Source organism: Dermochelys coriacea, chromosome 2 (genome assembly GCF_009764565.3).
Source record: "Dermochelys coriacea isolate rDerCor1 chromosome 2, rDerCor1.pri.v4, whole genome shotgun sequence".
In the NCBI taxonomy this organism is placed as follows: Eukaryota; Metazoa; Chordata; order Testudines; family Dermochelyidae; genus Dermochelys; species Dermochelys coriacea.
The window spans coordinates 184,857,132-184,883,304 of record NC_050069.1 but is presented as its reverse complement, the minus strand read 5'-3'; the positions used below and the strand labels follow the sequence as shown (position 1 = coordinate 184,883,304).

The 26,173-nt window shown below is 42.5% G+C and overlaps 1 protein-coding gene across 1 annotated transcript in view; it reads left to right on the top strand.

The window, feature by feature from the left end:
• The window catches only part of STAC (SH3 and cysteine rich domain), a 118,378-nt gene extending 93,393 nt beyond the window's left edge, over nt 1-24,985 (top strand). The window contains exons 8-11 of the mRNA XM_038390974.2: nt 3,918-4,006; nt 7,837-7,888; nt 7,986-8,123; nt 22,043-24,985. Of these exons, the coding sequence (XP_038246902.1) occupies nt 3,918-4,006; nt 7,837-7,888; nt 7,986-8,123; nt 22,043-22,141 (378 nt within the window). The 3' untranslated portion in view covers nt 22,142-24,985. The remainder of the gene's footprint in view (nt 1-3,917; nt 4,007-7,836; nt 7,889-7,985; nt 8,124-22,042) is intronic.
• Nucleotides 24,986-26,173: the final 1,188 nt, after the last annotated feature.

Below are 26,173 nucleotides of genomic sequence, written 5' to 3'. Positions count from 1 at the left end.
GGAGATGATAGGGGGAGCATTGAAACATTTGCAGCTGTGGGAGGAAAAAAGGGAGAGCAGTATTTAAAAAGACACATTTTAGAGAACAATGGGTAGACTCTTTCATGGTGAACCAAGCTGTTAACATTACATAGCACATGTACTATCTTCACAAGGTCACATTTTGCCTCTTATTTTGAGGGCCTGCCGGTTGGTGTGAGAGATCACACATGCAGGGCTGGGCAACAGACAAGTAAGCCATGGCTCCTTTAACCTTCATAACATGTGGGAATGGTTTCAAACAGCAGCACCCTCATTTCCCATACCAAGCACGCATTGGGTTGGCCATTTAAAAGGAGGACTGTGGTTTTCAGGTTAACATGCAGCACAAACCCAACTAAACCCCCCCACACACCCAATTCTCTGGGATGATTGCTTCACCACCACCCCCACCCCCACACCCGCACCACATGGCTAACAGCAGGGATGATTTCTTTTTAGCCACAGGCACATAGCCCAACAGAAAAGGCCACCTCTGAATGTCCCCTAAAACAAATTCCCCTATTTCAACCAGGTGACCATGAATGATATCACTCTCCTGAGGATAACACAGAGAAATAAAGAATGGATGTTGCTTGAATGCCAGCAAACACCAGGACCATACGCTGCCATGCTTTCTTATGCAATGATTCTAGACTACATGCTGCTGGCCTGCCATGGTAAAGTGTCCAACCATGGAGGATACAATAAGGCTGCCCTCTCCAGAAATCTTTTGCAAAGGCTTTGGGAGTACCTCCAGGAGAGCTTCATGGAGATGTCCCTGGAGGATTTCTGCTCCATCCCCAGAGACGTTAACAGACTTTTCCAGTAGCTCTACTAGCTGTGAATGCATCCCAAGTCTTCAGGGAAAATTAATCATTAAATGCTTGCTTTTAAACCCTGTATTATATTTACAAATGTACACTCACGAGAGGTGCCTTCTCCACCTTCAAGGTCCGGGAGCCCAGGTTGGGATAGTATTGTCTCCAGAGTGATAAACAATTCCTGGCTGTCGGGGAGAACGGTTTCTCTGCTTGCCTGCTGTGCGCTATCTTCAACCTCCTCCTCATCATCATCTTCCTCGTCCCCAAAATCCTCATCCCTGTTGCGTGAGACTCCCTTGCACAGGAATCCACGTACAGGGGTGGGGTAGTTGTAGAGGCACCCCCTAGAATTGCATGCAGCTCATCATAGAAGTGGCATGTGAGATTTTTTCAAATATTTTGGCATTTCATCTTTTGGAGCGGAGTTCTGATAGCACCGATTCGTCTCCCCATACAGCGATCAGATCCAGTACCTCCCATTCGGTCCATGCTGGAGCTCTTTTGTGATTCTGGGACTCCATGGTCACCTGTGCTGATGAGCTCTGCATGGTCACCTGTGCTGATCAGCTTGCCACACTGGCCAAACAGGAAATGAAATTCAAAAGTTCACAAGGCTTTTCCTGTCTACCTGGCCAGTGTATCTGAGTGCATCCAGAGCAGTCACAATGCAGCACTCTGGGATAGCTCCTGGAGGCCAATACTGTCGAATTGCATCCACACTACCCCCAAATTTGACCCAGCGATGTCAGTTTTAGCGCTAATCCCCTCGTTGCGGAGGAGTACAGAAATAGATTTAAGAGCCCTTTAAGTCAACAAAAATGGCTTCATCATGTGGATGGGTGCAGGGTTAAATCGATCTAACGCTGCTAAATTCGACCTAAATGCGTAATGTAGACCAGGGCTAAGGCACAAAATGAGTTATACCTAGCAAGAAACATAAAAGGGAATGAGAAGAGGTTCTTTAAATACATTACAATCAAGAGAAAGACAAAGAAAAGCATAGGTACTATACTTGGAAGGGAAGGAGCACTAATAACTGATAATATTAAAAGTCCGTGGTGTTTAATGCCTATTTTTCTTCGGTCTTCACTAAAAAGGCTAATGGTGACCAACTACTTAATACAATTAATATGAACAACAAAGGGGAAGGAACACAAGCCAAAATAGAGAAGTACAGGTTCAAGAACATTTAGATTATTCAAGTCAGCAAGATGTGATGAAATTCACCCTAAGGTACTTAAGGAACTAGCTGAAGCAATCTGAGAACTATTTCCAATTATATTCAAGAATTCATGGAGGACAGGCGAGTTCCTAGAGTACTGGAGAATGGCAAATATAGTACCTATCTTTAAACACGGGAACAAAGAGGACACAAGGAATCATAGACCTGTCAGTCTAACTTCAATACCTGGAAAGATACTCGAACAAATTATTAAATAAGCAATTTGTAAACACTTAGAGGATAATAGGGTTATAAGGAGCAACTAGCATGGATTTGTCAAGAACAAATCATGCCAAACCAACCTAACTTCCTTCTTTGACAGGATGACAGTCCTAATGGATAGAAAGAAAGCAATAGATGTGATATATCGTGATTTTGACACAGTCCCACATGACATTCTCATAAGCAAACTAGGGAAATGTGGTCTAGATGAATTTACAATAAGGTGGGTGCACAACTGGTTGGAAAACAGTATTCAGATAGTAGCTATTAATGGTTCTGTGTCATACTGTGAGGGTGTATCTAGTGGTTTCATTAATAACTTGGATAATGGAGTGGATAATTTGCTTATAAAACTTGTAGATGACACCAAGCTGGGAGGGGTTGCAAGCACTTTGGAGGGCAAGATTAAAATTCAAAAGGACCTTGACAAAATGTAGAATTGGTCTGAGTTCAACAAGATAAAGTTCAGTAATGATAAGTGCACAGTACTTCATCTAGGAAGGAAAAATCAAATCCACAATTAAAAAATGGGAAATATCTGGCTAAGTGGTAGTACTAAAGTAAAGGATCTGATTGTTACAGTGGATCACAACTTGAATACGAGTCAACAATGTGCTACAGTTGCAAAACGGGCTAATATTTTCAGGGTGTAAGAACAGGAATGTTGTATGTAAGACATAGGAGGTAATTGGTGAGGCCAGAGCTGAGTACTGTGTCCAGTTTTGGGCACAACAAAGATGTGGACATTGGAGAAAATTCAGAGGAGAGTAACAAAAATCATAAAAGTACAGAAAACCTCACCTGTGAGGAAAGCTTAAAAAACTGGGGATGTTTATTCTTGAGAAAATAAAAACAAAACTGATGGGAGTCCTGATAGTAGTCTTCAAATATGTTAAGGGCTGTTATAAAGAGGACTCTGATCAATTTTTTCCATGTTTATTGAAGGAAGTAATTGGCTTAATCTGCCGGATGGGAGCTTTAGGTTAACTATTTGTAAATGCTTCCTGTTCTTTCAAGGTGGGTTGTGGAATCCCCAACATTGGAGTTTTTGAGAACTGGTTGGACAAACACCTGTCAGGGACAGGTCGAGGTTTACTTGGTCCTGCCTCAACGCAGAGGGCTGGACTTGAGGACTTCTTGAGGTCCCTTCTAGCCCTACATTTTTATGATTCTATATGACAGTAAAAAACTGCCGGGCACATAGCATGCAACCCTTAACATACAGCGGAGAGCATGGGTTTTTTTAAGATCTCACCCAAAATATGCACAAATAGAAAACTGCACAAAGCACTCTTTATCTGTTTCTGGAGGATGAAAAGCTGAGTCAGCTCTGCCAGAACTGGAACCTGTGGTTCTAGAGGGTCTAACTGTTGCAAACTTCAGAAGTCACGTTTATCCCCTAATATCCTCCTATAATGTAAATGTTTCTTTGATTTAGAGCCAACTGCGAATCTTGTCCCTATGTCTTTAATGGGATTAATGAAAATCCTGGATTGAAAGGCCCCAGATTTTAAAAAAGTTCAGATCTGGAGCCAAATATTGCATCTCAGACCCATCTCTGTCCAGGACATGACAATTCAGGCAGCCAGCAACTTACAGGTTTTCTTATATGTTTTTTTTTCCCCTTAAAGGGACCTCTTTATAAAGACGCATCACAAATGCACGCCTACGTTGCCTTGTACAAATTTGTACCACAAGAGAATGAAGACTTGGAGATGAGGTAAAGTGCTGACATATTTACTTATTGATTTGACCCAGGGAAACTGAGAATGGTGCAGACTTAAATCAGTGTTGTACTTTTAATTCTAATTTTTGCTATGCATATTTGCATTATATTATTTATATAAATAATGGTCTCACAGCTATTTAATTATGTATCTTTTCCCTCTTTCTACTTATGAAAATGATGCAGAGTTGGGGAGAAGCTTTTTACAAAGAAAATAATGGGTAAAACTTTCAAGTCATTTTGGTGCAAAAGTCCAGTGACTTAGGCGCTTTTGAAAATTATGCTCCCATGCAATGACTTTCAAGCTTGACAAAGCCTGGGCTGGGATGATTTAGTTGGGGATTGGTCCTGCTTTGAGCAGGGGGTTGGATGAAATGACCTCCTGAGGTCCCTCCCAACCCTGATATTCTATGATTCTAATGAGACTTAGGTTCCTAAGTGCTGAAGTCTCTTTTGGGATGGTTGAAAAAATTTTAACAGAAAATTGGATTTTCAACTAAATAAATATTTTTGCAGAAAGTGTCTGCTTTCCTTTGAAATTTTAGAATTTTTTTAAATCAGAAAATGACAAACTTTCTTTTGTTTTGGCCAAAATATTTTCAATTTTCAGCAACCAAAAAACTGAAAAAGTATCAGGTTTTTAATTTAGGGGATTTTGACAAAAAAAATTTCCACAGAAAAAAGAATCCCATTTTTTAACCAGCTCTAGTAACAACGTTGGAACTTCTACCAGTGTTATTTAACTGATTGCTCCCTCCCCAACTTCCCGCTGTCCCCACCTCCAGAAACTTTGTCTCAGAAAAGGGGAATGAGAAGGATCTCAAGATGGTGAATGGCTGCTAGTGTGTTTTCATTTATAATATATGGAAGGTTGATTTGAATTGCAAAATCTTCTGGTTCAAATATATTTTCTTTAGCACTTTTTCATGTAACCCTGCACTAGTGCTGCTTTGTCCAGTCTTACAGGGCCTGTTCCAAAGCCTCACTGAAGTCAAAGGGAATCTTTTCATTTACTACCGTGGGTTTTGATGCAGGCCCACAGAGAGTAGATTGTTGCAGAGACTTTAATAGGCTCTGGGGGTGCTGTCTGCTTTGGGCACTGTTCACAAAACATATCTACTCTCTTCATGATTTACACAAGATCAAACCAGTAGGATGCTGACTCCAATAAAATATACTTACAAAGTCACTTGAGCAAAGTCCCACTCTTTAGCATCTCTCTATTTCCTAGTTTTCAACTGTGCCCTCTCCTTACTCAAGATAGAGCTACCATTTTGCATGGGCTGGCATTTTTCCATGATTGCTTTGTTTCAGGTGTGATAACTGGATAGAAAATAGCCACATGCAGGATGACATTTGCTAGGAATCCAGAGCCCCTATGTCTAAATGCTCTGCATGTTGGACTCTCATTTTACATCATTGGTTTATTTTGGTATACGCACTCACTCATTCGATTAAAAAGGAGCACCATTTAAAAATGTAATGTAGCCACCCTCCCCAACCATATCTAATAACCCAGAAGTTGAACCATGGACGTAAGAGCTTACCATCCCAGTCAGAGTCCTCCCACACCCTTACAACAAGGTATAAAAGTGTGCCTTGCAGTCTGTCCTGATGGTTGATAAACGAGGACTGCTTTGGATTGACTTGCCTTCTCTGTTGAGATGCCAGCTAAGTTTTTGATTAGTGCCACTTGTTATGGTGGTAGGTTTTGTTGTGTAGCCAAAAGCCACCACAACGAAGAGCATCAAATAGCCACCAGATAGCAATGCTGTTTGGTCGCTACTGACCTGGGTTGGATTCACAATGGTCACTATGGGTTAGATTTTCATTTAAATCAATGGGAGGAAGACACATAGGTGGTTCTGAAAATTCCACTAGGCACCTGTATGCATCTTTAGATGCCTAAATACCTTTTTAAAAGCTTGCCCAAAGCACTTTAAAAATGTTGGCAAGCATTATTATCCCCATTTGATAAAGGGGAAAACAGAGACAGAGAAATTAAAGACTCAGTCCATTGACTTTAATGGGAGTTGGTCTAGCTTTTAAGTGGCATAGCTAGGAATCAAACCCAGGTCTGATGCGCCGTCACTAGCATGCACTGTCCAAACAGTTCCTGACATGTTCCAAAAAGACTGGAAGCTTTATGGTTCTGTGATGTCATCACTCTTGTACAATGAGTTCAAGATAGGATGTGGGGAAAGCTGGAGAAATTAGAGTTCAGCTGTTGCCCATTAATTTCAGCAAAACCCCCATTACCCCGAGGAAAGGCTCACACCCAGCAGAACAGAGCTCTTGGAGCTGGTCACATTGGGAAGTGGGCAGAACTTGCGTCCAACAGCACAGTGTGTCATGTTTGTGTAACAACTTGATGCAGCATCAAAGTGAGTCTTCAGATATCTGCTGAACTAATGCTGCAATATTAGGGATGAGCCCAGCAGACTCAAATATGGCAAGTTGGAGTAGGCTAATATTTCTGGCCAAATTATTCTCCCAGCCCGAGACTGGAAATAGTCAGCTGGCTTATGATATTCAGCAATTACAGCGTGACTCCATGCATTATAAAGGTAAATATGTCCCATTTGAATCAAAAAGATATTTCTGTGTAGAATTACATCCCTGCTGATTAATTACATTTTATCAGTTAAATAAAACTGTTTTCCTGCTGTCTTCCTTTAGCAGTAACAGCATGAGAACCTGGCTGATAAGATTCTGTGTCCCAACAATATTTAATGATTTTTCATTTTACTACAAAGATCTTTCTATAAAAAGGAGCTGTGGAGATTGTGTATTCTAAACTGGGCTGTTGGGTTCTAATTGCTGAGGTAGGGTGAAATTTGGTTTAATATATCACCCACCACTTTCACAACCCTTTACTTCTCCTGTTGAAGTCAGTAGCAAAACTGAATGGAAATAGGGCCCAGACCCTGTGTGGATCAAACCTCAGGGCCATATTGTGTCTGGCCCTAGAATGGATGAAGTTGGGGGAGGGCTGCAGGAGCCTTCTCTCTGCCAAGTGCCTGCATTAGCCAGGCACAATAATAGTCCTTCCACTCTAGAGAGCACAGGAACTCCTCCCTTTTAGCCCTATGGGTACAAATTACACCAAAGGAGCTGGGGGAAAATGGGGGTCATGGCCATGTGCCCCCAACTTCCATCTAATGCAACCCTCACCAGTCCATGGCTACAGGAAGGAGAAGACTGCCCCATTCTACAGAATGATGTTACACGCACTCTCCCTTGCCATGCATCAGGTTGCTGGGCCAGAGATTATGCTTGAAACAAAATCCCTCAGGGTGTTCACCTTCGTATTGTACCCTGCCAAATTACCTCTAACATGAGCCAGTGCAAAAAACACAGGGCCAAATACTCAGCTGATATTTATCGGCACAGCGCCACTGACTTCATTGTGTCTCCACTCAGCTGCAGGTAAAAAATGTTACAGCTTGTGGGAGTATCAGCAGAGCCATTCAGGACTTGATAGCGCTGCCTCAGCATCAAAATACACAGAAGAATTCAACGGGACAAATTTTGCACCCAGTTACAGTGGTATAACCACGTTAGCATCACTGAGCTTTGCACTTGTATAACTGAGAGCAGAGTTTGACCCTCTCTCGCCTGGAAGATGGAAATTTTGCTTCTGTGCTCATATCTAACTTAGGAAGTTCTCATTGCTTCATGGATCCACATGTAGTGATTAATCAGATATAATGATCAAGGCTGGGTTACCCTTCTAGGAGAATTTCACTATGAATGTTGATGTGCTGTTGCAATTAGGACACATCTTAATCGAAAATCCCGACATCTGTCTTTTCTAATTATAGACCAGGTGATATGATCACACTGCTGGAAGATTCAAATGAAGACTGGTGGAAGGTACGAGCCAAATACTCTATATCCTTTAATAAAATAAATGAATGGTATTTATAATGAGTATGAAGGTCATTCTTCTGTCAATGTGCTTGCTCCATAGGGGAGAATTGAGGACAGAATAGGATTTTTCCCCGCTAATTTTGTTCAGAGAGTGCAACAAGACGAAAAGATTTTCAAGTGTGTCAGAACATTTATTGGATGCAAGGAGCAAGGACAGATTACTCTGAAAGAGAACCAAGTAAGTGAAGTACACCATTTACTGTACATTAAGGGCATAGAATCATAGAATCATAGAATATCAGGGTTGGAAGGGACCCCAGAAGGTCATCTAGTCCAACCCCCTGCTCAAAGCAGGACCAAGTCCCAGTTAAATCATCCCAGCTAGGGCTTTGTCAAGCCTGACCTTAAAAACCTCTAAGGAAGGAGATTCTACCACCTCCCTAGGTAACGCATTCCAGTGTTTCACCACCCTCTTAGTGAAAAAGTTTTTCCTAATATCCAATCTAAACCTCCCCCATTGCAACTTGAGACCATTACTCCTCGTTCTGTCATCTGCTACCATTGAGAACAGTCTAGAGCCATCCTCTTTGAAACCCCCTTTCAGGTAGTTGAAAGCAGCTATCAAATCCCCCCTCATTCTTCTCTTCTGCAGACTAAACAATCCCAGCTCCCTCAGCCTCTCCTCATAAGTCATGTGCTCTAGACCCCTAATCATTTTCGTTGCCCTTCGTTGTACTCTTTCCAATTTATCCACATCCTTCCTGTAGTGTGGGGCCCAAAACTGGACACAGTACTCCAGATGAGGCCTCACCAGTGTCGAATAGAGGGGAACGATCACGTCCCTCGATCTGCTCGCTATGCCCCTACTTATACAACCCAAAATGCCATTGGCCTTCTTGGCAACAAGGGCACACTGCTGACTCATATCCAGCTTCTCGTCCACTGTCACCCCTAGGTCCTTTTCCGCAGAACTGCTGCCGAGCCATTCGGTCCCTAGTCTGTAGCGGTGCATTGGATTCTTCCATCCTAAGTGCAGGACCCTGCATTTATCCTTATTGAACCTCATTAGATTTCTTTTGGCCCAATCCTCCAATTTGTCTAGGTCCTTCTGTATCCTATCCCTCCCCTCCAGCGTATCTACCACTCCTCCCAGTTTGGTATCATCCGCAAATTTGCTGAGAGTGCAATCCACACCATCCTCCAGATCATTTATGAAGATATTGAACAAAACGGGCCCCAGGACCGACCCCTGGGGCACTCCACTTGACACCGGCTGCCAACTAGACATGGAGCCATTGATCACTACCCGTTGAGCCCGACAATCTAGCCAGCTTTCTACCCACCTTATAGTGCATTCATCCAGCCCATACTTCCTTAACTTGCTGACAAGAATGCTGTGGGAGACCGTGTCAAAAGCTTTGCTAAAGTCAAGAAACAATACATCCACTGCTTTCCCTTCATCCACAGAACCAGTAATCTCATCATAAAAGGCGATTAGATTAGTCAGGCATGACCTTCCCTTGGTGAATCCATGCTGACTGTTCCTGATCACTTTCCTCTCCTCTAAGTGCTTCAGGATTGATTCTTTGAGGACCTGCTCCATGATTTTTCCAGGGACTGAGGTGAGGCTGACCGGCCTGTAGTTCCCAGGATCCTCCTTCTTCCCTTTTTTAAAGATGGGCACTACATTAGCCTTTTTCCAGTCATCCGGGACTTCCCCCGTTCGCCACGAGTTTTCAAAGATAATGGCCAAGGGCTCTGCAATCACAGCCGCCAATTCCTTCAGCACTCTCGGATGCAATTCGTCCGGCCCCATGGACTTGTGCACATCCAGCTTTTCTAAATAGTCCCTAACCACCTCTATCTCTACAGAGGGCTGGCCATCTCTTCCCCATTTTGTGTTGCCCAGCACAGCAGTCTGGGAGCTGACCTTGTTAGTGAAAACAGAGGCAAAAAAAGCATTGAGTACATTAGCTTTTTCCACATCCTCTGTCACTAGCTTGCCTCCCTCATTCAGTAAGGGGCCCACACTTTCCTTGGCTTTCTTCTTGTTGCCAACATACCTGAAGAAACCCTTCTTGTTACTCTTGACATCTCTTGCTAGCTGCAGCTCCAGGTGCGATTTGGCCCTCCTGATATCTTTCCTACATGCCCGAGCAATATTTTTATACTCTTCCCTGGTCATATGTCCAACCTTCCACTTCTTGTAAGCTTCTTTTTTATGTTTAAGATCCGCTAGGATTTCACCATTAAGCCAAGCTGGTCGCCTGCCATATTTACTATTCTTTCGACTCATCGGGATGGTTTGTCCCTGTAACCTCAACAGGGATTCCTTGAAATACAGCCAGCTCTCCTGGACTCCCTTCCCTTTCATGTTAGTCCCCCAGGGGATCCTGGCCATCTGTTCCCTGAGGGAGTCAAAGTCTGCTTTCCTGAAGTCCAGGGTCCGTATCCTGCTGCTTACCTTTCTTCCCTGCGTCAGGATCCTGAACTCAACCAACTCATGGTCACTGCCTCCCAGATTCCCATCCACTTTTGCTTCCCCCACTAATTCTACCCGGTTTGTGAGCAGCAGGTCAAGAAAAGCGCTCCCCCTAGTTGGCTCCCCTAGCACTTGCACCAGGAAATTGTCCCCTACGCTTTCCAAAAACTTCCTGGATTGTCTATGCACCGCTGTATTGCTCTCCCAGCAGATATCAGGAAAATTAAAGTCACCCATGAGAATCAGGGCATGCGATCTAGTAGCTTCCGTGAGTTGCCGGAAGAAAGCCTCATCCACCTCATCCCCCTGGTCCGGTGGTCTATAGCAGACTCCCACCATGACATCACTCTTGTTGCACACACTTCTAAACTTAATCCAGAGACACTCAGGTTTTTCCACAGTTTCGTACCGGAGCTCTGAGCAGTCATACTGCTCCCTTACATACAGTGCTACTCCCCCACCTTTTCTGCCCTGCCTGTCCTTCCTGAACAGTTTATAACCATCCATGACTGTACTCCAGTCATGTGAGTTATCCCACCAAGTCTCTGTTATTCCAATCACGTCATAATTCCTTGACATCACCAGGACCTCCAGTTCTCCCTGCTTGTTTCCAAGGCTTTGTGCATTTGTATATAAGCACTTGAGATAACCTGTTGATCGCCCCTCATTCCCAGTATGAGGCAGGAGCCCTCCCCTCACAGACCTTCCTGCCTGTGCTTCCTCCCGGTATCCCGCTTTCCCACTTACCTCAGGGCTTTGGTCTCCTTCCCCCGGTGAACCTAGTTTAAAGCCCTCCTCACTAGGTTAGCCAGCCTGCTGGCAAAGATGTTCTTCCCTCTCTTCGTAAGATGGAGCCCGTCTCTGCCCAGCACTCCTCCTTCATGGAACACCATCCCATGGTCAAAGAATCCAAAGCCTTCTCTCCGACACCACCTGCGTAGCCATTCGTTGACCTCCACGATTCGACGGTCCCTACCCAGGCCTTTTCCTTCCACGGGGAGGATGGACGAGAACACCACTTGCGCCTCCAACTCCTTTATCCTTCTTCCCAGAGCCACATAGTCCGCAGTGATCCGCTCAAGGTCATTCTTGGCAGTATCATTGGTGCCCACGTGGAGAAGCAGGAAGGGGTAGCGATCCGAGGGCTTGATGAGTCTCGGCAGTCTCTCCGTCACATCACGAATCTTAGCCCCTGGCAAGCAGCAGACTTCTCGGTTTTCCCGGTCAGGGCGGCAGATAGATGACTCAGTCCCCCGGAGGAGAGAGTCCCCGACCACCACCACCCGCCTTCTCCTCTTGGGAGTGGTGGTCGTGGAACCTCCAACCTCAGGACATCGCATCTCATGTCTCCCAACCAGCGGAGTCTCCTTCCGCTTTCTCCCCCCAGACATATCATCTGGTCCACTCTCCGCATTGGTACCTGTGGAGAGAACATGAAAGCGGTTAGTTACCTGTGTCTGTGTTACTGGAACCCGGACATTCCGCTTACCTCTTCTGGAGGTCACATGTTGCCAAGCTTCTTCACTGGCCTCTTGGCTCCTCTGTGTAACCTGCTCTACATCTTTAGAGCTTTGTGCCCCTAGAAGGCTATCCTGAGTTTGGTCCAGAAAATCCTCAGTCTCTCGTATACAACGCAGGGTCGTTACCTGTTGCTCCAGACCTTCAATCTTCTCTTCCAATATGGAGACCAGCTTGCACTTTGTACAGACAAAGTCGCTTCTGTCCTGTGGAAGAAAGACAAACATGGCACATCCAGTGCAGGTCACAACAGCTGAATTCCCCCCTTCCATATCACCTACCTACTACGGAGCTTCCTCAGAGACGTTGGCAAGATGTAAGCCTCACTGGGCTCACTCCAGGCGAACTCCCAGGCAAACTCCTGCTGTGAGCTGCTCTGCTGTCCCCGCTGCTCCGCTGCCGCTCAGCTGGTTCGCGAGGCTCTGGCTATTTTTAAACAGCCAGGCTTCCCTGACGCAAACACACAGACACCCTAATGCCCGCCCCCTGCAGGCTAGCAGCCAATCAGACACTCACTCAGGCTCCCTCCCAGCAAACACACGCTCGGATACTTCCTCAGCAAGCAAACACACACACTCGGATACTTACCAGTCCCAGGCAAACTCCTGCTGTGAGCTGCTCTGCTGTCCCCGCTGCTCCGCTGGTTCGCTGCCGCTCAGCTGGTTCGCGAGGCTCCGGCTATTTTTAAACAGCCAGGCTTCCCTGACGCAAACACACAGACACCCTAGGCATAGTTCTGCATTCCTTGTGTACTCAGTAATCTGCTTGATTTCATTAGAAGTTTTTGTTGTGCAAAGAAACCATGAGGAGACTCTTTCACAGCACATAGTATTTTTTTCAGTAAATATTATTTGTATTGCGGTAACACCTAGTGCAGAGTCAGGATCATGGCTGCATGGTATGTACACTAGAGCTGTGTATGAAACTGTTTTTCTTTTTCATCCCCTGATAGCTTTCAAGATTTTAAAATTTCTTCATATGCCAACTCAGGCTGAAAAATCAAAATCTCAAAAAATTGCATGAACATATCTGGAAAAAAGTCAGATTAGGCTGATCTAAATGTTTCCTTTCAATAATTTTGATACATTTAATTTATACTGGCCTTTTTAATCCTTTATTTAATATTAACTAACTCAAAAATTTCAAAACAGTAATTTTGAACCAGAAAATGAAACTTTGTCTTGAAATTTTCAAAACAAGATGTTTCAACCGTTTATAAACTTAAAAAAATAATAATAATCAGGAGATTTATGAAAACCAACCCTTTCCCAAAAACAGTTTCGGTTTTGACAAATCAACATTTTTCCACTGAAAAAATGTTTTCAGAAAATTCTGACCAGCTGTAACAAACACTGGGAAGACAGACTGTGCCTCAAAGAGTTTATGGTCTAAATCCTCAATCCCACAAAGATTTATGGATATGGTTAATTTTACAGACTGTGAATTGTCCTAGTGACTTCAGATGGGTCAACAAACAATGCATAAAGTTAAGCACATATGTAAGTTTGTTGCAGAACTGGGGCTTAATTTAAGACAAGACTCAATAAATGTGTTTAACAGACAATAGGAGAGAAGGGGAGGCTGAGGGTAATAGTGATGGGAATGCTGATACATGGGGCAATATGTGAACAACTAGAGGCTTCCACATGATTCAAGATGGGATTTTCAAAACTGCTTTGCATTGGGCCTGACCTTGCTCCCACTCATGCCAATTCCCAAAGGCTTGACTTCAAAGGGAGCAGAGTTAAGATAACAACATCCTTAGAGATCTTTTAATTATCATTTTAAATGCCTTATCATTCCATAATTCCTTGTGTCTCTCTTTCCCCCTCATTACTACACACTGATTTTTTTTAAAAAAAATTAAAAATACCCGTTTAAAATTTTTACTATACATCAGTTTGGACTCTCACAATCTATTCACTCTGAAGGTCTTTGATCAAATCTTCCTCTTTAATATTGTTTTTAAATGTGCACACAAAATGATGGGCATATCTTCCATTTGGGAATATGCCTTTGGTGTGATCTTATTTCAAATTTGGTTTTATAACTACTTTTCCTGAACACTGAATGGATCCAGCTGAAGTCAATGGAGGGCTTCTATGGGATTGCACTGGTGTAAATGAAAGCAGAATCTGGTCCATTCTACATTAAAAGAACATCAACACTGTGACAAACACAGTAACATAACTAAGGCAACGAACAATTAAGGGAGAAAATATAGCCAAGGTTCTCTGATGCAAATAGACATCAGCTTGAAATCTTTCTCAGTGTATCCTGTTAAAGCTAATTATTTTCTCCTCTTATGGGGCTTTTTCTTTCCTTTAGAGATTTGCATAACATCTCATATTTCTAGGGGCCAAATTCTGTGCTGACTTGAACTCTGCAATACCACTGACCTTAATGTGGTTGAATGGGGGGAGGGGTCTAGGTCAGCGTAAAATTTGGCCCCTAATGTTTCTTTAATGTAGCATTTCCTTGTGACATTTGTTAGCACTTCAGTTTGATGGTGGGTTAGGATATTTCACCCCTTTGATGTAGAAGAATGTCTAAGTGCTAACATTTTGTGGCAACATCAGCCCTATAAATAAGACATTGGAAGAGCAGTACTCAGATTATATAGTTTGACTGCCCTTCCTGCAGCAAGTACATTAGGCAGCACTGAAGCTGTTAAAGTGAGATGAGCTGCATGAAGTATTGTACCATCACAGTAAATGTCTTTGCTGTGAGCCTGATTTTCCACTGCCCTGCACCTTGTGTGGTTATTTTCATCTGCACAAGAGCATAGAAAAACATGATCCAGTCAGGATAGGAGGGGTTTATACCACTTTGCACTGGTGTAAATTACTAGGTAAGGGGGAAGGGAGTGGGGAATCTACCCTGGGGAATTTGATGTGTCAACATGAAGGTAGATTGAAAGATGATTTGTCCGATTAAATCAGATTATAATGTTAAACACATGATATCCTGTCAGTTAACATGACTACCGTTGTAAATGCTATGGATCAATTTTCTTGTATCATTTCCCATCAAACTATTATTTCTAAAAGGTCCGATATAAATTCTGGCACTTGTCTCTAAACATGAAACCATCCTTTTGTCCTTCTTTCACAATAGGAGTGCATGGGAGCTATCATCAGGAGCAGCTCATAGTTTCAATTCAATATATGAGGTGACTAGAGGTGGACTAATTCGTCCTGTCTGTCAACCCCTTCGTTCCCTTTTAGTAAGGACAAGCAAACTTGTCTTGCTTAATTCCAAACCCATGCAAACTGAAGTTCAAACTGAATGCTATGGGGTTCTCTGTCTGCTTAGGAGAAGCTGGGGGAAAGGGAGCAAAGAGGGAGAAAACATGTTCAACAGAAAATAGCACAGAGCTCAGGCAGAGTGAACAAGTAAATGCAGAGGGATCTGGGGAAAAGGTGTAGAGACTGTGAACAAAATCTAATGAAGCAATAAATGTAGGGGGTCAAATTATGACCGGCCGCTTCAGGGAGATGCAGGAGGGGAGGTGCAAGGAGCCTCCAGGCCACTTTGCACAACTTCCACAAGGGTCATTCTGTCACAATTCCTCCAGGAATCCCTCTTGCCATCCTGGGACTATCCCTGAGGTGGTCTGACCCCCACACAGGGCTGTACTTAACTGGCACAAGACTGAATCATTGAACTTTAAAAAACAAAAACAAAAAATGGCTTTTTGACCATTACAGTTTTTCCTCACCAAAAACTATGTTTTTGCTAAGATTTTTCATTAAAAGGTTTACTTTTCAAAAATCATTTTTTTAAAGTTTGTCTCTTTTTCTCCATTCCTCTTTTCTATTTTGCCACTGAAAATAGAAAATGGGAAAGGAAAAAAGGGGAAGACAAATGAAAAGCAAGAAAGGTTCATGTAAGGAGATTTGTTTAATCAAAAAGCCCAAGAATTTCAGTTGAAAATTTTGAATGAAATGTTGAATGAAAAATGTTCATTCCTTTTGACATATTTTTTGGAAAATACTTAACATTTTTCAGCTCTGGACACAAGAAAGGCCAATATACATGCTATACACCACTCATGCCTAGCTTTTGAAGAAAAAGGAAAGATTCTTCAGTCCCAAATATAGAACTCAGGCTTCTCTTTAGCTAGAAAAACTACATAATTCACTTAACAAATTAATGTAAATTATATTAGCACTGACTCCTGTTTTACATGGATGTAAATTGACTGGGTCAAATTCTGTGCTGGCCCAGAAGTCATATGAAAAGCATTTGTGACAATGAAGTCAGTGCGGTTACGCCAACAGAGACCTGGCCCATTGAGTTTAATGTGAGCTTCTCATTTTCAAATACAGTGCTTGTCACCAAGGGCTTTCACACTGCAGGATGCTCCTGTTGATGCTTGGACATAACTCCCTGCCAAGTTAGTGGGTGTTATGTATGCAAATCAGGAAGAGAATATACAAACCATAAAGTGCTCGGTGCAGAAAATGAGGAAATTTTTGTATTCACAATATTATATCAAATCGGGAGCAAAAATTCATGATAATAGACAGGCAAAAATACAGGCTATTTTCAAATACAGGCGAAGAGGTTTTCAGTATCATAGGCACCCTGGCATGTCTGCCTGTGTCTTTGCTTTGCATGGTTTCAAACACTGAGTTTCAGGTTCATCCAAACCTTTGTGGTAAAGCTGATGCTAAGAGTATGTCTCCACAGCCACAGAAGCAGGCCTCTGAGCTTAGATCAACAGACTCAAGCTAGCAGGGTTTATGTATAGACATCATGTTGACATTGCAGCTTGAGCTGGAGTTTGAGCTTTGAAACCTAGGGAGTGGGGTGGGTGCTAGAGCCTGAGCCCCAGCCCAAGCCACAACTTCAAAGCACTGTCTACATCACTATTTTTTAGAATCTAGGACAAGCCACTCTAGCCGGAGTTTGTAGATTTGGGCTGGAAGACCTGCTTCTGTGGGCTGTGTAGACTGATGCTAAGGGGGAGAAGGGAAACAGCACATTTTTCTCCTCCATCTCTTGCATTATGTAAGGGTTCCACTTAACATAAGAGCTCTTGGAAAATTCATTATGAAAGATAAACTCAGCCTGGGAAAAAAGCATTCTTCAAAGACATCAACATTTTTCATGCTAGGGTACAGTGACGGGCTTGTGTGGGTTGAAACTGGTTCAGAAGAAAAATATCTCTATAGGGCTCAATTTTGCGCCTCCTAGAAAAAAAATTTGCATGCAGTATTGTACCCCAGGCTATTAGAGAGACAAGGTGAGTGAGATACCATCTTTTATTTGACTAACTTCTGTGAGTTTTGCTGTTGATTTCAGGAGAGTAAGAGCAGGCTCTTATTTTTGAGTTTGAAACCAAAGCTAGACAACTTTTGCAGCTTTTCTGATTTTAAAACAAAACTCTTGCATGACACTAGTTGTGTAAACTTTCCCATTTGAGATTGTGTCCTCAGCTGAATGTGAAAATCTTTCTCTAGCCTGAAACGTCTGACCCAGCATATCAGTTCAATAACACACATTCTGCAGCCTTCCCCTTATACCTTAGCAGGTCTTAAGTGAACCTCTGCTCAAAAAAAGAAATCTGCATCTTGAAACATATCTAAATATATATAACTATGCAATCTATGTTTGAAAAATAACATTAACAATAAAATTTACATTTTGACCATAATGGCCTTTAAAGGACTCAAAATAATCTATTGTTTTGAATATCTGTTTATTATTCTCCCTAATTTCCTATTTAAAAAAAGGAAATGAACACTGGGGAGGAAAAGCCTTGAGCCAGATGGGCTGCTCTTGTAAATTGGAGTAGCTCCATTGAAGTCTACAGAGCTACACAATTTTATATGAGCTGAAGATCTGGTCCCCTGTGCTTCAGAAAAAGTTGAACTACTGTAATCCAAAAGGTCCAAGGAGGCAAAGAAATTCATACTCAAGGCCAACAGTCAGGCCTTTAATCCAGTCCTTTGCTTCTTGGATAAGCAGATGCCTTCAAAAAGGAGAGTTGTAATTTTCCATAGTGTACAGTGCAGCAAATCACAGAGGAGTACTTAGAGAGAGAAAAACTAAGCAGAAGGATCAATGCATTTATCAAAACACGGCCCTGTAAATTGTTTCTTTTACATAAAGAACCTCCCAGGAAAGAGTCATTGCTACAACTACAGAACTAGAGTCTGTGCTTATAACTTGACACTGCTACATAGCAATATTGTACTGACATGCTGTTATAGCACCCAAGTCCAATAACTGGATAGAATCTCAGGGCCTTCTCCTAACCCAGCTTTAGACTTTGCTGTCCCTAAGCACACTGAAACTCATGGAGCATGCTCCCAGCCTAGCCCCAAAACACAGAAGCATACATTTTCCAAACTAACTAGTGATTTTAGGTAGCACAGTTTTTGAGTTCCCATCCTGAAATATTGTAAAGGGGCCTGATTTTCACTTGATAGTTTCTCAGCACTGTTTGAAAACCAGGCCCCTTTAAGGTATCTCAGGAACCTAAAATTAAGATTCCCCCCAGAAAAACACTAATTATGTTTGAAAATTTAGGCCAAACTAACTTTCCTCAGATCGGTGGAGGGCAGATCTTCCTCCAGGCCATTCCTGGAGCTGAAGTTATCAATGTCTTGGCAACTTGAAATCTGTGTCCCTGTTGTATTAAAGGGACTGGCTAACACAGAGGGTTGAGAATAGACTAATGCAAGGTTACAGATTCCAGTAGTGATTCAGTCTAGCCCGGTGGGTAGTCATTAGCATCTGAACGTTCTTTGGTAACCTGTGTGAAACGAGTGGGTGCTATCAGTCCAAATGCTAGGGAGCTCGTGGGCACAAAATACATCATCACAACAGGCATCCTGGCAGGCAGTTTCAATCAAGAAGCAAAAAGAATGAATGGGGTGATTGAACTACCCTCCTTTGGTCCACAGAGTTGGTGATTTCAGGCCAGGATTGAAGTGCATTGGCAAGACAACATAGGGATGCGGACATGGTCACACCAGTTTTACAGATAAATCGAGGGCATCAGCCTCCAGGACTGTCAATCTGATACCTTTCCAAAGTTCTAAATTCCCGCTAGAAACTGTAGTGTGTTTGTATCCAAATTACGATTCGAGGGAAACCAAGGCGTGGCATGGCAATGAGAAATGGTGTTTTAAGACGTGCAGGAGCCAGGGGAACATTCTGGGGTGAAAATAAGAGACAGCAGTGAAAATCAGCAAAAGCTCAGAGTTGCTGCTGGACACAAGGCATTTTCCACTTCGGGCTTTTGCTCTGATGCCAAATGCAAAGTCTAGGACTCATGTGAGTTGGAAACTATTAATAAACTGTGCAGTTTAAAAGATCATTTCTGAATCATTCATCTTGCCCATCTGTTAAGGGGAAAGTGATGGACAAGAATTCTTCAGGGTCAGAATATGTTGCCAAGTTCAGGGAACAGTCAGGATCCCAGCAATTTTTTTTTTAAATAGAATGGAAACAAAGAATTGGGACGTGACTTTCTAATATTAGATCGTGTTTTCTGCCTCCAGTTCTCTCCTTGGACCACCCGCTATCTTAGATGTAGCCTGAGAAATGAGCACTTACACCATTTCTAACATCATGAACCCGCGGCAGGTTTTCAGTGTCTGTGTTGCTAATTTCTTGGGGAGTTGCTTCCCAGCTGCTCCCTGGCTTTGGCAGTATGGCAGCCGCCCATGCATGAACATGTCAGCATAAGTAGGTGCCATTTTAAGCAGATTTCAATTTGATACAGCAAGCTGTAAGTGCCCAACAGTCTCTCACTCTCTTCCCCCAGCCACAATATTGTTTTGCATTTATCAGCTGCACTAGTTCCACGTAGCAGCTGAGGCACTGTGCAGGGTCCCAATCGAATGTGACAGCTGTTAGCAATAAGGGGCTTCAATCTCCATTAATTTAGATGCCTTTTACAGTGCTTTAACAGAGTTACTCCTGATTTACCCCTGAGCAAGATAAGAATCGGGTCCAAGGATTACAACTTGCAACCAATGCTTGAAGCTGGCCAAGCTATGGTCGATGCAGGACCCCCCGAGAGGTGAAGGAAGGAAAAAAAACAGCTTAAAGCCACCTTTGCGTTCCCACAGTCCCTGAGGATGCTAGGGGTTGCTCTGGCCTGCTGCACAACTTGTAGCACCTGATTTAAGTTCTGGCAGCTGCTACAGCCTCCTAAGACCTGATGTCTGGCAAGGGATTGCCAGGGCAGAGTGTGCCCATTTCTTCCCCAATACATCCTATTCACTGGAAACGGGCAGCAGAGTGCCAGCTGGAGGCTCCCACAGGTAAGGCCTAGAGTATCACAAGCTTGCAAGAGACATGTAATTTAGACAGGCAGTCCTTTACAGGGATTAGGAAGGAATATTTTTCCCCAATGCACAATTGGCCAGATGTATTCTGTCTTTGCTTTATTGCCTTCCTCTGAAGCATCAGGGATTGACCACAGGTGAAGACAGGGTGTACTGGTGTTCTGAGGCGATAGAAGCTCTTTCTTAGAGGTCTGGCTGGTATATCTTGTTCATGGGCTGAGGGTCCAACTGATCGCCAGATCTGGGGTTGGAAAGAATTTTTTTTCCCCAAGTCAGATTTTCAGGGACCTTAGATTTTTCTCACCTTTCTCTGTGGCATGGAGTGTGGTTCACCTGCTAGGATCATTTGGGTCTATCCTACCTATCATTTCTCTGCCCCTGCAGGGGGTTTGGGGTGCTGGTGAAATCTCAGTAGGGCACAAAACATTTTAGTCTGAGGACTAAAATGCTTTAGTCTAATCCGAGTTACTATGTTGAACACAAGGGTAACTGGATGAAATGTAATGGTTATATACTTGAGGCCAGGGTAGGTGACCTAATGCTCCCTTTACCTCTATGAAACTACATCCTCCCACGTAATTAGGTGCTAAATCTGCCACAGTTTCATAAAAAGAAAAGGAGTACTTGTGGCACCTTAGAGACTAACAAATTTATTTGAGCAGAAGCTTTCGTGATGCGAATACAGACTAACACGGCTGCTACTCTGAAACCCACAGTTTCATAGAGGGTGTTACCATTGGCAGCAGTGGGAGCTCTGAAGGGAATCAGCAGCAAGATCAAAAACTTTTTGAAAGCCCACCCTGTCCTTGTTCAGTTGTTGCAGAGGAGGATGAAACGAGAATTTTTTGACTATGTGAATAAGTGATTTTCTTTGACCCATGAAGAATTATGCCCATTAGAAGTTAGGCATCTAAATATCTTAGAGGATCTTAGCCTATATGTATGTAGAATACCTTCCAGAATTGGGCCTTAATCTAAGATGAGGCATTTAGGTACTACTGTAATAAATATAAATCATCATCCATCTGAAAATTATGCAATTAGATATATTTTAGGGCCATGTGTTAATTGCAGGTCCCCTGAGTAACTAAATATTGCACATACTGGCAGCATATTCTCCCCTGTACAGAGACAACACCATGAAGTGATTGTTCACCAGGTATGGCATCAAGGATGCAAGAGTCCATGAGAGATACTGTTCAGTGCCCCACATCACTGATGTGGATGTATCTGTTTTATGTCCAACTTTAGAATGCTGTTTGATTTCAATAGCTTGTTTGCTGGAAGTATTCAGATCCTTAGTGCTTACATTTTTGAAAGTGATTTGGGGTGCTTTGTTTGTTTGTTTGCTTGCCCAGTTGATAAACTTTACAGGGCCTGATTTTCAGAAGACAGCTGCTCAGTAATGTGTAAAAGGCAGGCCTCTTAAAGGTGTCTCAAGCTGGGCCCTTTAAAACTACACTACCTAAAATCACTAGTCACTTCAGAGAATATATTATTTAACCTTAGTATTGTAGGAGAGTCCAGATGCTTCCCTCATGATTGGCTCCCACTGTCATAGACACTATATAATCACACACACAGTGGTAGTTCCTGCTTCAAAACCCTTGATCGAAGACACTTCCCACTGATGTCAGAGAAAACTGCAGGTGTATATTGGCACTTCAAAAGGAAACCCTTCATCACTTTATATGTGGAGGTGGAGTTTCTTCCATTTGGAGTTCAAATATAAAGGGGACAACTCTATATACAGGCTTTATAAGCACAAGTCTCCCCCACACTGTAAGTACTCACTCGTGGAATAAAGTGGCTGTTTATCTGAATATTTCTCCCCCTCTTTAACTTCAGATCTGCGTGACTTCTGAAAAGGAACACAATGGCTTTATCAAAGTTTACTGTGGGAAGAAGAAAGGCTTTGTCCCCCTAGACGTCTTAGAAATCATCTGATTTCAGCACTGCACTTACAACAGTAGGAAAGCTTTGCTGGCAATGCCTGTCTGCCTCATCTCACACTGTGTCAACCCCGCTGGGCCGTCTTGCAGATGATCAGGAACTAGGGAGACGACCGCAGCAACAAAAAAGGACACTTAGATTGTTACAGCAACAAGAAATAAAAAGATAAGAGGGTTGATTAAAAGAATATATCAGGAAACCTCCAGGGGGAAAAGGGGCCAAGGAAAGTAAAAGGAATAAGGTAAGAAATGGCTGGACTAGCTCATTTCCAGTGCAAGATGGCTATTAATTATCCTGATGGAGACAGACAGCTGTTCTGAAGGACTAACCTCATATCTGCTCATCTGTCTTAAAAAAAACTGTTGGAGTGCGTTTTTGTTTGAAGTGTGATTTCGGGGGGGAGGGGAGTCAAACTGTCCTTGTAGTACAGTCTGATCTTGTAGTAAAGTGTGACTATTATTCTAGAGTTTTGTCCACAGTATTAGCCAATCAGCATAGCGTTTAATCCTGATGTCAAGTCTCATAACAAAGCAGTTTGGAGGCACTGTGTAAACGTCAGTCTGAGACGTTAATGCACCATTGTCTGGATGCCAATGGCTTTCTCTTTCTCTGTGCTCAGACTGTACAAAAGAGCGGCCAACTTCTACGTCTTTTGCTTTCTTTGTATACAAACAAAACTCTTGGCACATGTTCATGTAACAGCTGCTCTGGTAGCTGACAAATTTAGAGTCCCTCCTGTTCAGAAGGCCAGGCTAGAAGTATTCGTCAGTGATCTCTGCTCCTTTATCTGGTGGCAGAGGAAGTGTCAGAAATACAGAGCTGAGTGAGAGCCCCATGCTTGAAAAATTTTCTATTTTTCTGGAGTATTAAGTTTGAAGAGATTTTATATATTGAGCCTGTTTATAAGTAGTAGATGGCCAACCAAGCCCCTTCTAGAGTGAAAATGCTAGTAAAGACTTGAAGTAATTGATGGTGAAGCCAGAAATCCTCCCGTTCCAGGATCAGTGAGAGAGAGAGAGAAATAAACTAAGGTATCATTTAATTATATTAACATGAAGTCTCTTGCTTCATTGACTAGACGGGAGCTTTTAGGAATCAGACTAAGCTAAATTCTGCCTTCACACACACATGCAAACCCTACTGATGCCAGTAAGGTTGCAAGAGGTGTCTGTCAAGACAATGTTTGGCCTATTGATTGCATCATGTACGCCTCAGTCTTGTAATCTGTTCTGTGCATATGAACCCCTGCAATGGTCTCTGTGCAGGTATTAGAGTCTGCCAGTGCAGATCAGATTGCAGCATCAGGGTCTTGGTCTATTGGGCTCATAATATTTCCTACTTAAGTTCTTGCCTTTGTTGTCCAGCCTGTGTCAGAACCCTACTCTATATTACTACTTGGGGTGCTGGAACAATTTTTATAGTGGGGGTGCTGAGACCCATTGAACCAAACTATAAACCCTGTATATAACGGAATCCACTTCAAGCCAGGGGGTATGGCAGCACCCCTAGTTCCACTTAGCACCTATGATTACTACTAGAGGTAGACCCAAATCAAAAGCCTAAATCCACATATTCCCACACAAAGGAGAAGTTTCAGATTTGCATCTGAACTTCGCATGTGGCCACACACTCTAAAATGGGCTGAACCACACAATCCTGCAATCAAACACTGCAGAATTGTGAATCTGTATCCATAAGCCCTGGTCCTGCAGCTAGATTGGCCTATATGAACTGTCCAAGCAGAGCCTTCCTGAGGATTACGGGGTTCCATTCAGCCTCAGAGGTTCACCCAGTGTGCAAGATCAGAGCCATACATTGTAGCGCTCGTCTGGCTCTCCTTAGTGTCTGCTGCTGAACCTTTTTTCTTCATAGCTAATGTAATCTAAACAAATCCCATGTCATTTCAGATATCTTGCAGTGGGGAGATCAAAGATGTATAAATGGCCTTTTTCAGTGTAAACAATGAACTACTTTAACTCAGCTTATTTTCCAAGGTAATCAGAAACTCTTGCCGGGGGCGGGTGAAGATGCTGTTATGGCTTAGAGACCAAGAGGAAAAGCAGCAGAAATGTTATTAATCCATCCTGTTTTATAACATTATTTTATCTGATATTCACCAATTTTAAAAAAATCTCAAATGCCTGTTACAACTAAAATTATTGCTTCCTTTGGTCCAGGCTGTTATGCATAAAACTAGGGAAATCTGTTTTAATCTATACATATATGCTCTTGTTTACTTGATTGCATCATACTGTCACTCTTATTATTTCAGTTTCTCCCTAAAACATGCATCGTACTATTCAAAGAATAATATGACCATTAACTACAATTCACAATGGACTTTAATTAGTGTCAGTTTGATTTCTTTTGATACCAAGCAATAAATAATAAAGTGACTGAAAAGCCCCTAAGTGGATTACATGATGGTGGAGCAAGCATTACTTTCTAAATAAAAGCTTCCATGGTTATTTTTACTTTTTACTTTTCTGTCACTGTTCCATGTGTATTTTGTCCCTGATTCAGCAAGTTGCTTATGCATGTGCCTAGCTTTAAGCAGAAGAGTAATCAATGGATCATATGGTTGAAGCCAGGCACTTGCTTAAACACTTTACTCATCAACCTTACTTTGATTTCAGATTGGCATTCCATAGTTTTTTCTACCATGTGCAGTTCATCATCGATATTTACATTAATAAACAGATACAGTCCAGTCCATCATTGCAGCTGGCCTATCTGGCACTTGCTCAGATAAACTGTATTTTAGGAGATAAAGGTTGTTCATATCTAATTTTATATTTTGCTTAATAAAGAACATGCAACGGCTGGCTGGAAGGAGAACATGTGTTCCACTCTTTTTATTGCATTGAGTATTTTATCACTACAAAGATATCAGAGCATTTACTGCAGGCATCAGCAACAGGAGCTGTTGAATACTTTCATTTAAACCCTATAGGGCTTGCTCCTGCCCTCACTGGAGTTTCTCCTCTGAAACATTTCAAAAACAGTTCTTCTGTAAAATAGTTGTATATACAGGATGGTGCAGTGTGGAATAAAGGTTTTGTTTTATCAGTGCGGATTTGGGATAAGCTACATCAATCATTGACGACCAGTCATGAGTAATGCAGCATCTCAGACGTAGACCACTATCACCTTTATATCACACCCATTCTTCTATGCCTCAGTGACCTCCTATGGAACCGTATTCTACAATGCACAATTAGATTGTGGAACTCATCGCCACATGCTATAATTAAGGCAAAAACCATAGCACAATTTAAAGAAAGACTAGATGTATATTGATAACAAGATATACAGAGTTATACTAATACATATTTTTAAGAGTTTTGAAGGGATATAAAACCTCATGTTGCGGCGCCTAAACCAATCTCTAGTTATTAGGGGCTAAGAGAATAATTCACTTGGGATCAGCTTATACTATTCCTAAGAGTTGCATGGAAAGCTCTATGCACAAAAAAACATTTACTGTGCACAAGAAGAAGTTTTATTCGTCCTGCAAAACCCAGGAACAATGCTGCATATTTCTTGAGAACCATCTACAGCACCTTATGTATTAACTATTTATTTACACAGACAACTCTGTTTCACAGAGCACTCCCACTTCATCAGGCTTCATATAAAGAAAATGGAACAATTTCAATTAACCATATAAATCCTGGCTTCACTAAAGTCAATGGCAAAACTCCCATTGAGTTCAATGGGGCTTGAATTTCACCAGTAGTCATTGAAAAGATGTTACCGCTCTTTCAGACCACTGTTTTACAGCCCAAACCCATCTAGGGTGACCAGATGTCCCGATTTTATAGGAAAAGTCCTGATTCGGGGGGCTTTTTCTTATATAGGCTCCTATTACCTCCCACCCACTGTGCCCATTTTTTATACTTGCTATCTGGTCACCAACACACCTACATCTGACTATAGCAGGGTTTCTTGCAACACTTTCTGAAGCAGCTGGTCCTTGCCACCGTCAGAGACAGAATACCAGACTGGCTGGACCACAGATCTGAT